Genomic DNA, 13230 nt, shown 5'->3' on the forward strand with positions numbered 1-13230 from the left:
TAAAAGGAATATTACTTAAAGCAGTCATGACATGAGGAATCAGATTTTCCTAGATTTTTATTTTTGTTTTACATATAAGAGTTCACTGTCCTATAAAAACATACTGTAAGTTTCAGAACTCAAAACCTCCTCCTCACTGGGAAAAAAAAAGAGTATTTGTTTGTAAGCTGCCAACATTATTTTTTCTCTAATTCCTCTACATTGTGATGTCACACTATGGTATATATTTGCCTCCACAACAACATCAATGCCTATTTTACCTAAAAATCTGTAGCCTGCCCAGCAACTGTGAGCAGTGAGATTGCAAGGAGAGATGTCAGTCAAGAGCAAAGAGCCAATCATAACAGTGGGCATTTACTGTCAAGTCTTAATGGAGAATCAGCACCAAAACAGAGCCAAAATAAGGCTGGAAAATAACCATTTTACAAATATATTAGTATTTGTTTGTTTTTGTTTTTGTGTGCAAAAAACTCATAAGTGAACCACAAGGAACATATTAAAATTATTAAAAGGCACGCCATGACCCCATAACTTAATCTCTATCATCGGCATCAGTGGAAAGCTGTAGATTAACACAGAATAGAATTTCATCCCTCGGTTTGTGAATATTTACAAAAAAGTGTTGACAAGTATCCTTTTACAATGGAGGTCTATTTGGGAACAGTTGTACAGTATCACTTACATTCTAAGCAAATTTATGTAAATGTTTAAGCTTTTCTGTCAACATGTATTTATTTATTTTTTATTCTTTATTTATTTATTTATGAATATTCCTTTTAGAAAATTGCTTTTACAAATTAAATTTCATTACATTTGTCTAATTCATAAATATTTTATCTGAAAGTTATATAAATCAATGTGCTTCTAAAAAAACAGTGATTTAGAATTAAGATATCGCTTTTCCCTTCCAGGGTCATCCAGGTCTGATTGGTCTAATTGGCCCTCCTGGTGAGCCGGGCGAGAAGGGCGACAGAGGACTGCAGGGACCTCAGGGACTTGGTGGAGGCAAGGGTGATGCTGTGAGTGACATAGACTATGATTTATTTCAGGGCAGTGTCTGTCTCTTCTTTTTTGTTGGATAAACACATGAGAATTAGCCTTCTTAGTATCTTTATAATAAATACAATTGATTACATATTCCTAAACGAAACTGTCTGATCTTTTGATTTTGCTCTGAAAAGATAAGCTGTATTATTTATTTAACATGTCATAATTGGCCATAACTGCTCTCAAATATCTCTGATGTTTCTGCACTTATCTTGTCGTATTGTCTTTTTAGATGATAGACTGGATAGATTTGCCATTGAGTTCAGTATTATGACCTACTGCATCATTATTTTGTCTACTGACTGCAGGGTATTGTTGGTGCTTCTGGTCCACTTGGTCCCCCTGGCCCTCCTGGAATTCCTGTAAGCTGCTTTTTTTACTATAGTACTGTGATTATTTAATACATTTGACCACCATAACATTTGCTTAATTGTTTTCTTTGGCTTCTCTATCTTCAGGGCACACAAGGACAGAAGGGATCCAAAGGATCAAGTGTAAGTTGGTAGTTGATACATAACATGCCCATGGACATTTATACATTTATATAGTATATATACAGCTCTGGAAAAATGTGTTTGAGTAAAATGATTATTTCTTTTTTATTATTATTCTATAAAGTACTGACAACTTTTCTCCCAAATTCCAAATAAAAATATTGTAATTTAGAGCATTTATTGCATAAAATGACAAGTGGTCACAATAACAAAATAGACCATGTTTTCAGACCTTGAATAATGCTAAGAAAACAAGTTTATATACATTTTTAAACAACGCAATACTAATGTTTTAACGTAAGATTTCAGAAATCAATATTTGGTGGAATAACCCTGATTTCCAATCACAGCTTTCATGCCTATTGGCATGCTCTTTACCAATCTTTCACATTGCTGTTGGGTGATTTATGCCACTCCTGGCTCAAAAATTCAAAATCTGCCCGATTCCAGCCTTCCTTAAGAAGATTCGTCTTTGTAAAGGACGCATGAATCAAGCCACTTACAAGGTTATCTTGGAAGAAAACGTCCTGGTTACTTTCATAACCTCTGTTCCCTGATGGAGGGAACGATACGTTGTAACAATGTAGTGACATTTGGGGTCACGCTTGGAAGCCCCAAACACGTCTGATCTTTGAGAAAAGGCCAATGAGAATTGGCGTGTAGAATTTGCATGCCACTCCCCTGGACATACGGGTACAAAAGGAGCTGGCTCACAACCACTTATTCAGGTTTTGTGCTGAGGAGCAGAGACAGTGTCCCAGCCATTTCAGCTGAGTGTTCAGTGTTGTGGCAGGAGGGACACAATCTCCTTCCCTCCATCAGGGAACGGAGGTTACGAAAGTAACGATCTTGTGAAAACGGCGGGAGGGTAGAACCTAGAACCAAGTCTGGGTGGGCCAGTAGGGTGCTACTAGGACAACCTTTTCCTCGTCCTCCCTGACCTGGCACAGAGTCTGTTCAAGTAGGCTCACTGGGGGAAAGCCCCCGGGGCCAGCTGTGTGCCAGTGCATCCATAACAGAGCAGGAAGTTGGAGGATTCCCGGGAAGCAAACAGGTCTACCTGCGCTTGACCAAATTGACTCCAAAGCAGCTGGATCACTTGGGGGGTGGAGTCTCCACTCTCCTCTGAGTGTGACCTGCCACGACAGCACATCCGCCACACTGTTGAGGTCGCCCGGGATGAGAGTGGCTCACAATGACTTGAGTCGGGTGAGTTGCAACATGTGATGTGAGAGCAGGCCACCTTGGCTGTTGATGTACACTTTTGCCGCCGTGTTGTCCGTCCGGACCAACACATGCTTGCCCTGGATCAACGGCCGAAGCCTCCACAGGGTGAGCAGCACTGCCAGCAACTCGAGGCAGTTGATAAACGATCGCAGTCGTGGCCCTGTCCAGGAGCCAGCGACTGCGTGCCCGTTGCACACGGCACCCCAGCCATGTTCAGAGGTGTCTGTCGTAACCACGATGCGCCTGGACCCCTGCCAGCAGAAATGCAAGGTCTAAACAAGTGGCAGCAGATCAGCATGATGACCTCATGATGTGCCCCGTGGCGCTATGCCCATCTCGGGGCTTGAGTTTGAAGCCAGTGCTGAAGCGGTCTCATATGCATCAACGCGAGCGGCGAGATCGTCGCTGAGTACGCCAAATGCCCCAGGATCCTCTGAAATTGTTTTAGTGGGACCACTGTTCTCCGTCTGAACTCTTCCTAAGTTAAAACATTAGTATTGTATTGTTTCAAAATTAACATGAACTTGTTTTCTTTGCATTATTCAAGGTCTGAAAACACCGCATCTTGTTATTTTGACCAGTTGTCATTATCTGCAAATAAATGCTCTAAATGCCAATATTTTTATTTGGAATTTGGGAGAAATGTTGTCAGTACTTTATAGAATAAAACAAAAATGTTAATTTTACTCAAATACATACCTATAAATAGTGAAACCAGAGAAACTTCTAATATTGCAGTGGTCTCTTAATTTTTTCCAGAGCTGTATATGTAAACATCCATTATTTAGGGTAAACTGTGTATGAATGCATATAATGAAAACTGTATATTTTCAGCTGCTGTGACTGGTCAACATTTCCTTTTATGTTTTCCACTACCTTTTTGCCTTCACTAGTTCATTTTAAATGGTCCTACATTGTAACAAATGTATTTTAATCATACAAGGTCATTAGTGTTTGCACAAGGCATGCATCATAATAAAAGAAGGACCAAAATGCTATTTAAAATATTTTAAGCTAGTTTAAGGATTATAGAATGTCTCACTGCAGGAAATGTCAGGTTCCCAAAAGTATTTAGAGTACAGAATCTCTCCATAATACATGGTTAATGAGTAGTTAAAATATTTCAGTTAACATTCACTGTTTTGTTTCCACAGGGTCCAGCTGGACAGAAGGGAGATCCCGGCTTAATGGGACCACCAGGCCCTCCTGTAAGAGACACATTATATTGTCTGGAAATAAATCGAACGGCATTGAGAGCTCTGCTGGAAATCTAATTAGCTTATGTGCTTATGTCTCCTATGGAGCTGACCAAATGGAAATGTTATTGATAATTTCTCTTTTATTGTTTATCACTCAGGGCTCACCCGGTGACTTCATCCAGCCCCTCCCCATCCAGATGAATAAAAGATCAAAGAGGTCACCTGACACGCAGGACGATGAGGCAGCAGGAATGATGGACTATGGTGTGGAGGGAATAGAGGATGTGTTTGGCTCCCTCAACAACCTCAAGCAGGACATTGAACGCATGAAGTTCCCACTGGGAACACAAGACAACCCAGCCAGAACCTGCAAAGACCTGCAACTCAGCCAACCAGACTTCCCTGATGGTGGGAGAAAGTTCCGAACTTATGAGTTTACTTTAGTATATCAAAGCATAATTAGCTATTTATTTAAGCTTATGAAGTACACAATAATCCATTAAGTCTGAACTGAAAACCTAATGGTTCAATAAATGGTTAGATTTGGAAGTACAGTAAATCTATATAGTATACATTATGACTTCTATCTTTAATTGCAGCAGCAGAGTAGCCAAATTTGTCTTAACCTACATATTTTTGACTATAGGAGAATTCTGGATCGATCCTAATATGGGATGCACTGGAGACGCCTTCAAAGTGTACTGTAACTTCACAGCAGGAGGAGAAACTTGCATCTACCCTGATAAGAAATCCTCAGGGGTGAGAGCTAAATGTCATTATCGGTGATTATATAAAATCAAAATGTTGAGCTTGCTTGTCTTAGTGAATTGTTTAATCATATTTCCTTTTGTTCATAGGTTAGAATATCAAACTGGCCGAAGGAGTCCCCAGGATCTTGGTTCAGTGAATTCAAGCGTGGAAAAATCGTAAGTGCCCACTGTTTTATTATACTGATGCTCTTAAGAGTTGATCCAATATTGAAAGCATATCTTCAGCCACACTGTAAAATACACTCACTGAGCACTTTATTAGGAACACCTGTGCACCTACTTATTTATGCAGTTATCTAATCAGCCAATCATTTGGCAGCAGTGCAATGCATAAAATCATGCATATACGGGTCAGGAGCTTCAGTTAATTTTCACATCAACCATCAGAATTTGGAAAAAATTGGATCTTAGTGAATTCGACTGTGGTAAGATTGTTGGTGCTGGATTGGCTGTTCTGAGTATTTCTGTAACTGCTGATCTCCTGGGATTTTCACACACAACCCTAGAGTTTACTCAGAATGGTGCCAAAAACAAAAAACATCCAGTGAGTGGCAGTTCTGTGGACTGAAACATCTTGTTGATGTGAAAGGTGAACAGAGAATGGCCATACTGTTTCAAGGTGACAGAAATGCTACGGTAACTCAGATAATCATAACCCACTCTGTAAAACTGTAGTGAGCACAATAGCATCTCAGAATGCGCAAAACGTTGAAACTTGAGGCGGATGGTCTACAACAGCAGAAGCCCACGTCGTGCACTTTTTTTAGGACCATAGTGTTCCTAACAAAGTGCTCATTTAGTGTAAATACTGACTCTGAAAATTAAGTATATTTACAACGTACAAAAATTTTTGTGACAAGTTAAATGACTGCAAACAAAAATGATGAAAACTTTTTTACAGTGCAGGGCTGATGTTTGATCCCTGTTTTTGTCTGTGCCTCAGCTGTCCTATGTAGATGTTGAGGATAGCGCCATAAACACAGTCCAGATGACGTTCCTCAAGTTGCTCAGCTCTTCTGCCAGGCAGAACTTCACTTACATATGTCATCAGTCTGTGGCTTGGTATGATGCCAAAGCGGACAACTATGACAAGGCGCTGCGCTTCCTGGGCTCTAATGATGAGGAAATGTCCAATGATAACAACCTCTTCATCAAGGCTCTTTCAGATGGCTGCTCGGTAAGGAAATGAGCCAGTGTTGATCTACATGCTGGTCATCTCTATATACACTACATAAAGTATAAGTGTGTGAACTTCCCTTTTTAATAAACAGCTTTGGGTATTTTAGTTACACTCATTACTAAAAGGTTCATAAATCAAGCATAGAGCTATTCAATCTCTTCAAAGAAACTGTTCTTGTAGAATGGGGCATACCTTTAATGTCCCAGCATGACAATGCCCCTGTCTACAAAGCGAGGTCCATAAAGAAATGGTTTACTGAGTCTGGTGTGGATGAACTTGACTGGCCTGCACAAAGTTCAGACCTGAACTTAAATTAACACCTTAGGGGGAATTGAAATGGAGACTGCAAGCCAACATCAGTGCCTGACCTCACTGATGCTCTAGTTTCTGAATAGGAGAAAAGTTTTGCACCAATGTTCTGACATCTAGTGAAAAGGCTTTCTAAAATCATGGAAACTGTTATAGCAGCAATGAGAGTACCCACTCCCTATAAATACTAATGGTTTTGAAATTAAACGATATATGGGTGTGCTGTTTTGGTGTCCACATACTTTTGGCCCTGTCATGTATGTTAAAGGGATAGTACACCCAAAAAATACAATTTAGTCATTGTTTACTCACTCCTGTGTTGTTATAACCCTATATGACTTTCTTTCTTTTTCTTAACACTAAAAATGTGTAAAAAAAAAATTAAAAAAAATAAAGAAGTGTGCTCTGTGATGTCATACAATGACAGTTTATGGTAACTACCACTTCAAACTTCAAAAGAATACAAAAGTATAATTTAGAAGTCTAATAAATTATTCTATGAGACTCATGATTGTTATGAAAGCATACAATAAGGTTTGGTGAGTAACAAACTGAAAATGTGTGTATTATTTAGTGAAACTGTGGACTGACCATTGATCTCCTGTGTCATAATAGAGCATGAGAGCAAAAGTTCATGCAGCCCCCTCGTGACATGTGGCATTCGAGTGAAAACTCATTTTGTTTATCTAAAAACAGGTCCGCCACAGTGATAGTGACAACAGAACACAACACAGCTGCACAAAAAACAGAAAACAGAACTAACTTAACATGTTTGAAGAGTTTGTAGTTTGTAGCATTTCTATGCCCAGCCTTTTTTTTTTTTAACAGAGTCCTCAATCAAACAGAAACATAGATGAGGCCACAGGCAGCCTCAGTCACACTGTGTCCTAACCTGATGTCAAACGACATGCATTATAATGTATCTTTGTTATGTTAATCTGAAACGGTGCAACTGAGGCTGCCTGTAGCCTCATCTATGTTTCTGTTTGATTGAGGACTCTGTTTCAAAAAAACAAGGCTGGGCATGGTAATGCATAAATTCTTAGACTACAAACTCTTCAGACATGCTTCGTAAGTTCTCTTCTCTGGTTTTTGTACAGCTCTGTTTATTTTGTTGTCACTATTGCTATAGTGGGCCTGTTTTTAGATAAACAAAATAAATTTTCGCTTGAACACCCCATGCCGCGAGGGGACTGCTTGAACTGTTGCTCTCATGCCCTATCATGAACGGGCACAGGAGATCAAATGTCAGTCTACAGTTTCACTAAATAATACATTCAATTTCATATTGTTTCTCACCAAACCTCATTGTATGCTTTCAAAACAATCATATGTCTAATGGAATAATTTATTAGACATCTGAATTATGCCTTTGTTTTCTTTTGAAGCTTGAAGAGGTAGTCACCATAAATTGCCATTGTATGACATCATTGAGCACATTTTTATTTTTACAATTTCACCCTTTGTGTCAAGAAAAATAAAGGAAGTAATATAGGGTTGTAACAATGCAGAGGTGAGTAAACAATGACTGAATTTTCATTTTGGGGTGAACTAATCCTTTAATGCTATATAACACACTATATAACTCTTCATCTCTCTCTTTATTTCAGCTGAAGCAGGGATATTCCAAATCTGTGATGGAAATTAACACTCCTCGCATCGACCAGTTGCCCATAATTGATGTCATGTTGAATGACTTTGGGGAAACTAATCAAAGGTTTGGGTTTGAGGTTGGCCCTGTCTGCTTTCTCGGCTAAAGGGCAACTAACTTTTTGGCAAAGGTCAAGAAATGTTGCCAGCCAAGAGCCCCCGCCCCTAATTACTCTCCTTTTCCACAAACACACACCAGCACCCACACTGTGTAATCTTCCATGGACAATTCATCACCCTGGTGGGTCCCGATCACCTGATTTAAACCTGCTTTTGGAGTAAAATTGTGAGAGAGGACGCGAACTGCCTGGTGGACAGTGGCACACTTTCAGGAGAAGAAGAAGGACCCATTCCTTTACTTTCTCAACACCCTACCCAGCATAGAACCTGTAGGATCCTTGTCCTGTTTCCAAACTTCTTATTTTAGTCCCAATTCCTTAATGGAATCCTTCATTCTATCACAATCCTTCCCCAAATCCCAATCCTGAATATGTTCCCAATCCCATTCCTACTCCTAATCCCTGTATCCTTTACGGATCCTCCTCCAGGTGCTGCTCAAGAAAGACAACCACAGTGGTGTGCTGTTGTTCTAAACACCCAAACAAACATTTAAGGTGCTATTGAAAGTGCATTTTTGGTAAAACTGTAATTATTGTTTTGTACAATATTGTTCTTTCTCAATTGCCTTTAAAATCTTGCATGTGTAACAAAAGTGATTTGATAAAATATTGGTATCTATAAACAGACTTTTCTCTAGGTGTTTTTGTTTCATTTTTCATTTTGTTAAAACCACCAGTGAATCAGCATTCTTTACCAGATGTCAATCAATCAAGTGTCCCTGTCTACTATAAAATAAAACAAGCATTTCAAACAACCCATATTTGTAATTATAAAGTATCCCTTATGTAAATATTGAGCAATTTAAGCACTATGTTTACAATGAGTATCCATTCTATCCAGGAATATATGGGCATTTATGTCCAATGTCTAACGTTGAGTGAAGGATTGACTGAAAGTGAGTTATTTCACTGTCACTTTGAGATCGGAAGATTTCCACTAGCTTTTATGTTCACAAGTGGTAGCAATGATGCTGTGATAATCAATATCTTGATGAAAAGTAACTCAGTGTCAGATTTAATTTCTTCACAGTATACCTCAATCTCTTAAAATAAGAGTCAAATTTAAAGACGTTCAACCCTGTACATACAAGATCCTTGGTTAGATAATCAAGTTTATGTATTTGAGACAGGGAATTTTAAATAAAATAGGCTATTTGTTAAACTTTTGTTATTTTGTGGTTGCTTTGATTAACCCTTTTAGTCAGAAAATGAAAACACATTTTTTTTAAGTGCTTTTCAGCTGTTCAACAATATTGAATATGGATTCTGGACAGTATTGTATTCAAAGTGATAATTGTTGACTCTTGAATCATGTGAATAATCCCTTTGTGATTCAATCAGTCATGCTTTTTAATGTGCTGTATGTCCAAAAGCTTATCGCATTCTAGAACTTCATATTTAAATATTTCTGTGGTAAAATGTGTTCATATTTGTGTGGTTCTGTAATACTGTTCTTTTGTTTGCTTTATCTTTTATTTGCCTTCATTGTGTTTGCGGTTCTGTCTTTGTCCCTGAAAACCCTTCAAATATATGACAGCAGACTTACACATTTGTGTAACATATAATTTATGTAAAACGTGGAATAAATGATTGGTACATTTCAAGTAAATATTCTACTCCATTTCACTTTTGCTCAAACCATCTTTGCTCAAACCATCAACCATCATGGGGAATGTTTTATTGACAAAAACATTTGCTATATCTTCCACTAGAAGCACATTCCATTTTATGATGCCATGTCCACTCTCTAGTACTGCATACTTTGGAAAACGATGAGGTTAGGACACACTTCAAGCTAACAGAATGCTGATGTTAAGCTGAAATCTAGAGCTGAGATTGTGCTATTTGTTTAATAGCTGATGTTGCCATGGTGCTATAAGTGCATGCAGAAATTGTTGTTTAGCCCCTGGAGCAGAAATTCTTGTAATTCACCTGATGTGCAACTGAAGTCTAAGAGCACCTGCACTGGTTGTGCTTTGGATGTTAACGCATTCATTCATTTTCTCAAAGCATGCTAACAGACAAACAACTAGTGACCCTGGACTAATGGAAGAAAAGCCTGAGGAAGGGACTATAGTGAATTACTTAAAGATAAAACTATTAGTGTAAAACTGCACACAACGTATAAAGAACATTTAACATAGAGAATGTATAAAGAGTACTGAATGATTTTTGTAAAGCGATATGAAACACTTGACAATGAGGACTCATCCACTCATCCATTTAATTCAGGAGAGTGATCTTTTTGGTGTTTTCAGACAGAGAGCACAATTACAATGGAATAAAGAGGAAAATCTTAAATAAATGTTATGAATGAAAATTAAATTTCAAGAGCAAAATAAAAGATCTGTGAGTACAGGTCAATAGGTCAGTCTAAGGCAGTGATTCTGAACTGATGTTGTTTTAGGACCCAGATTTTACATTGGACATCAAGTAATAACCCAACATGGTAAAAAATTTTTACCTGCACTAAACAAAGGGAAAGCAGCTCCATCGAAAATGCTAAACCAGTACACTTGAAATCAACTTAATACATTCATGTTTTGAGATGAGATCATATTGTTGAAGTCAGAAGTTTACATACACATATGTTGAAGTCATTACAACTATTTTTTTAACCATTTCACAGATTTAATATTAGCAAACTATAGTTTTGGCATGTCTTTTAGGACATCTACTTTGTGCACAACACAATAAATTTTCCCAACAATTGTTTACAGGCAGATTGTTTCACTTTTAATTGACTAAACCATAATTCCAGTGGGTCAGAAGTTTACATACAGTAAGTTAACTGTGCCTTTAAGCAGCTTGGAAAATTCAGGAAAATTATGTCAACCTTTAAGCAATTAGCTTCTGATAGGTTAATTTGTGGATTGGAGGTGTACCTGTTTTTAAGGCCTGCCTTCAAATTCAGTGCCTCTTTGCTTGACATTATGGAAAAATCTAAAGAAATCAGCCAAGACCTCAATTTCACATGTCTGGGATTTCACATGTCTGGTTAATCCTTGGGAGCAATTTCCAAACTTCTGAAGGTACCACATTCATCTGTTCAAACAATAGTACAAAAAATTATAACACTCTGGAAGGAGACACATTCTGTCTCCTAGAGATGAACATAGTTTGGTGCAAAAAGTGCAAATCAATCTCAGAACAACAGCAAAGGACCTTGTGAAGATGCTGGAGGAAACAGGTAGATAAGTATCTATATCCACAGTAAAATGTGTCCTATATCTACATAACCTGAAAGGCTGCTCTGTAAGGAAGAAGCCACTAGCTCCAAAACTGCCATATAAAAAAAAAGCCAGACTACAGTTGGCAAGAGCACATGGGGACAAATATCTTACTTTTTGGAGAAATGCCCTCTGGTCTGATGAAACAAAATGTAACTGTTTGGCCATAATGACCTTCGAAGGATGCAATATTTCAAGACATTAGCCTGGAAATTAAAGCTTGGTCACAAATGGGTCTTCCAGTTGGACAATGACCCCAAGCATACCTCCAAAGATGTGGCAAAATGGCTTAAGGACCACAAAGTCAAGGTATCGGAGTGGCCATCACAAAGCTCTGAATCATAATCTGAAAATGTGTGGGCATAACTGAAAAAGTGTGTGCGATCAAGGAGGCCTACAAAGCTGACTCAGTTGCACCAGTTCTGTCTGGAGGAATGGGCCAAAATTCCAGCAACTTATTGTGAGAATCTTGTGGAAGTCTATCAAAAATGTTTGACCCAAATGAAACAATTTTAAAGCAATGCTACCAAATGCTAACAAAGCGTATGTAAACTTGTGAGCAGAGGGGGGTAGAGTAGCCAAAAACTGTCCTCAAGTGGAAGTACATTTACTTTAAAAAATCAATCAATCATGTCAATCCCTTCCTGTTACTCCCACTTCCAGGATGTCTTTTGCCCCATACATGCCTCACAATTACCTCCTCACCGACCAAGGGACTGCGCAATAGACCTCCCTGGTGAGCCAGTGCCCCGTTGCAAAATATACCCTCTCTCCATTCCAGAGCAAAAGGTCATGGAGGAATACATCGAGGAGGCGCTTTCCCAGGGCTACATCCGGCCTTCCACTCACCTGCTGCTTCAAACTTTTTCTCTGTAGCAAAGAAGGATGGAGGCCTATGGCCCGGCATCGATTACCTCTCCCTCAACAAGATAACCATTAAGTTCCGGTATCCACTCCCCCTCGTCCCAGCTGCCTTGGAACTGTTGAGAGGAGCTACTATTTTCACCAAGCTTGACCTACATAGCGCTTAAAACCTCATTCGAAGACTGCCTTTGTAACACCTACTGGCCACTACAAGAACAGGGTGATGCCATATGGCCTGGTCAACACTCCCTCTGTGTTCCAGGGCTTAATGAATGAGGTGTTCCATGAGTACCTCTATCGATTCGTCATCGTCTATATCAACAACATTCTGGTGTACTCCCGGAACGAGACCGACCATCGTCAGAATGTCAAGCTTGTGTTGGAGAAGTTGAGGAATACCACCTGTACCTCAAGGCAGAGAAATATTAATTTCAATAGAAATCCCTCCAGTATATATGCAGACGAATTACAGCAACATGATTTGAATCTAGGAAGAAACCCAAACTTTTTAACCCTGGAATTCGTCAACATCATAAATGAAAGGACCAAGCATCAACAATCCTACTGAAGGACTGCTTTGAACAATAAAATGGTCAATACATTCTAAACACCATAATTCAAACCAAAAAGGCCCCTCAGCATGACCTTCTGAACACAGAGTTAAAGCAGACTTTTCTTTGAAAGGTTTCCAGAAGACTACCAGATTTGCACGACTCTAATATTAAAACATTTAATCTTAATCCAGGAATATTTTAAACACAGTCACAGTACTTTACCTATTTAACTTTCTAAAATGTACAAAACACATTTAAATCCACAATTTATAGAACACCTAGTCTTGCTAGGTAATTCTGAACAGTGGTAACTTGTGTAACTGACAAATGAATGATTATAGCCTGATGTACCTCTTTAAAATGTGTGTAATGTTTTATCCATGTAGGATAACCAAGGAATTAACCAGTATGATTTGCAACCAGGGATTTTCATGTTTTGTGACCTACACATATAATATTCATGAAAGAATTTCAAATTTGGTATGCAACGGCTTGCTTGGTTACATAGAGGAAGCTGATGACAACGAAAATCATGTCTCCTGTACCATTTTCAAGATATAAAAGTTCATGATTAAATATGCACTATT

The 13230-nt window shown here is 38.6% G+C and overlaps 1 protein-coding gene across 1 annotated transcript in view; it reads left to right on the forward strand.

Annotated features, from left to right (window-relative positions):
- Positions 1-9609, forward strand: part of LOC127649150 (collagen alpha-1(XI) chain-like) — a 121596-nt gene extending 111987 nt beyond the window's left edge. The window contains exons 59-67 of the mRNA XM_052134117.1: positions 912-1019; positions 1356-1409; positions 1506-1541; positions 3923-3976; positions 4126-4375; positions 4614-4726; positions 4825-4893; positions 5681-5914; positions 7837-9609. Coding sequence (XP_051990077.1) covers positions 912-1019; positions 1356-1409; positions 1506-1541; positions 3923-3976; positions 4126-4375; positions 4614-4726; positions 4825-4893; positions 5681-5914; positions 7837-7983 — 1065 coding nt within the window. The 3' untranslated portion in view covers positions 7984-9609. The remainder of the gene's footprint in view (positions 1-911; positions 1020-1355; positions 1410-1505; positions 1542-3922; positions 3977-4125; positions 4376-4613; positions 4727-4824; positions 4894-5680; positions 5915-7836) is intronic.
- Positions 9610-13230: the final 3621 nt, after the last annotated feature.

Source organism: Xyrauchen texanus, chromosome 9 (genome assembly GCF_025860055.1).
Source record: "Xyrauchen texanus isolate HMW12.3.18 chromosome 9, RBS_HiC_50CHRs, whole genome shotgun sequence".
NCBI lineage: Eukaryota > Metazoa > Chordata > Actinopteri > Cypriniformes > Catostomidae > Xyrauchen > Xyrauchen texanus.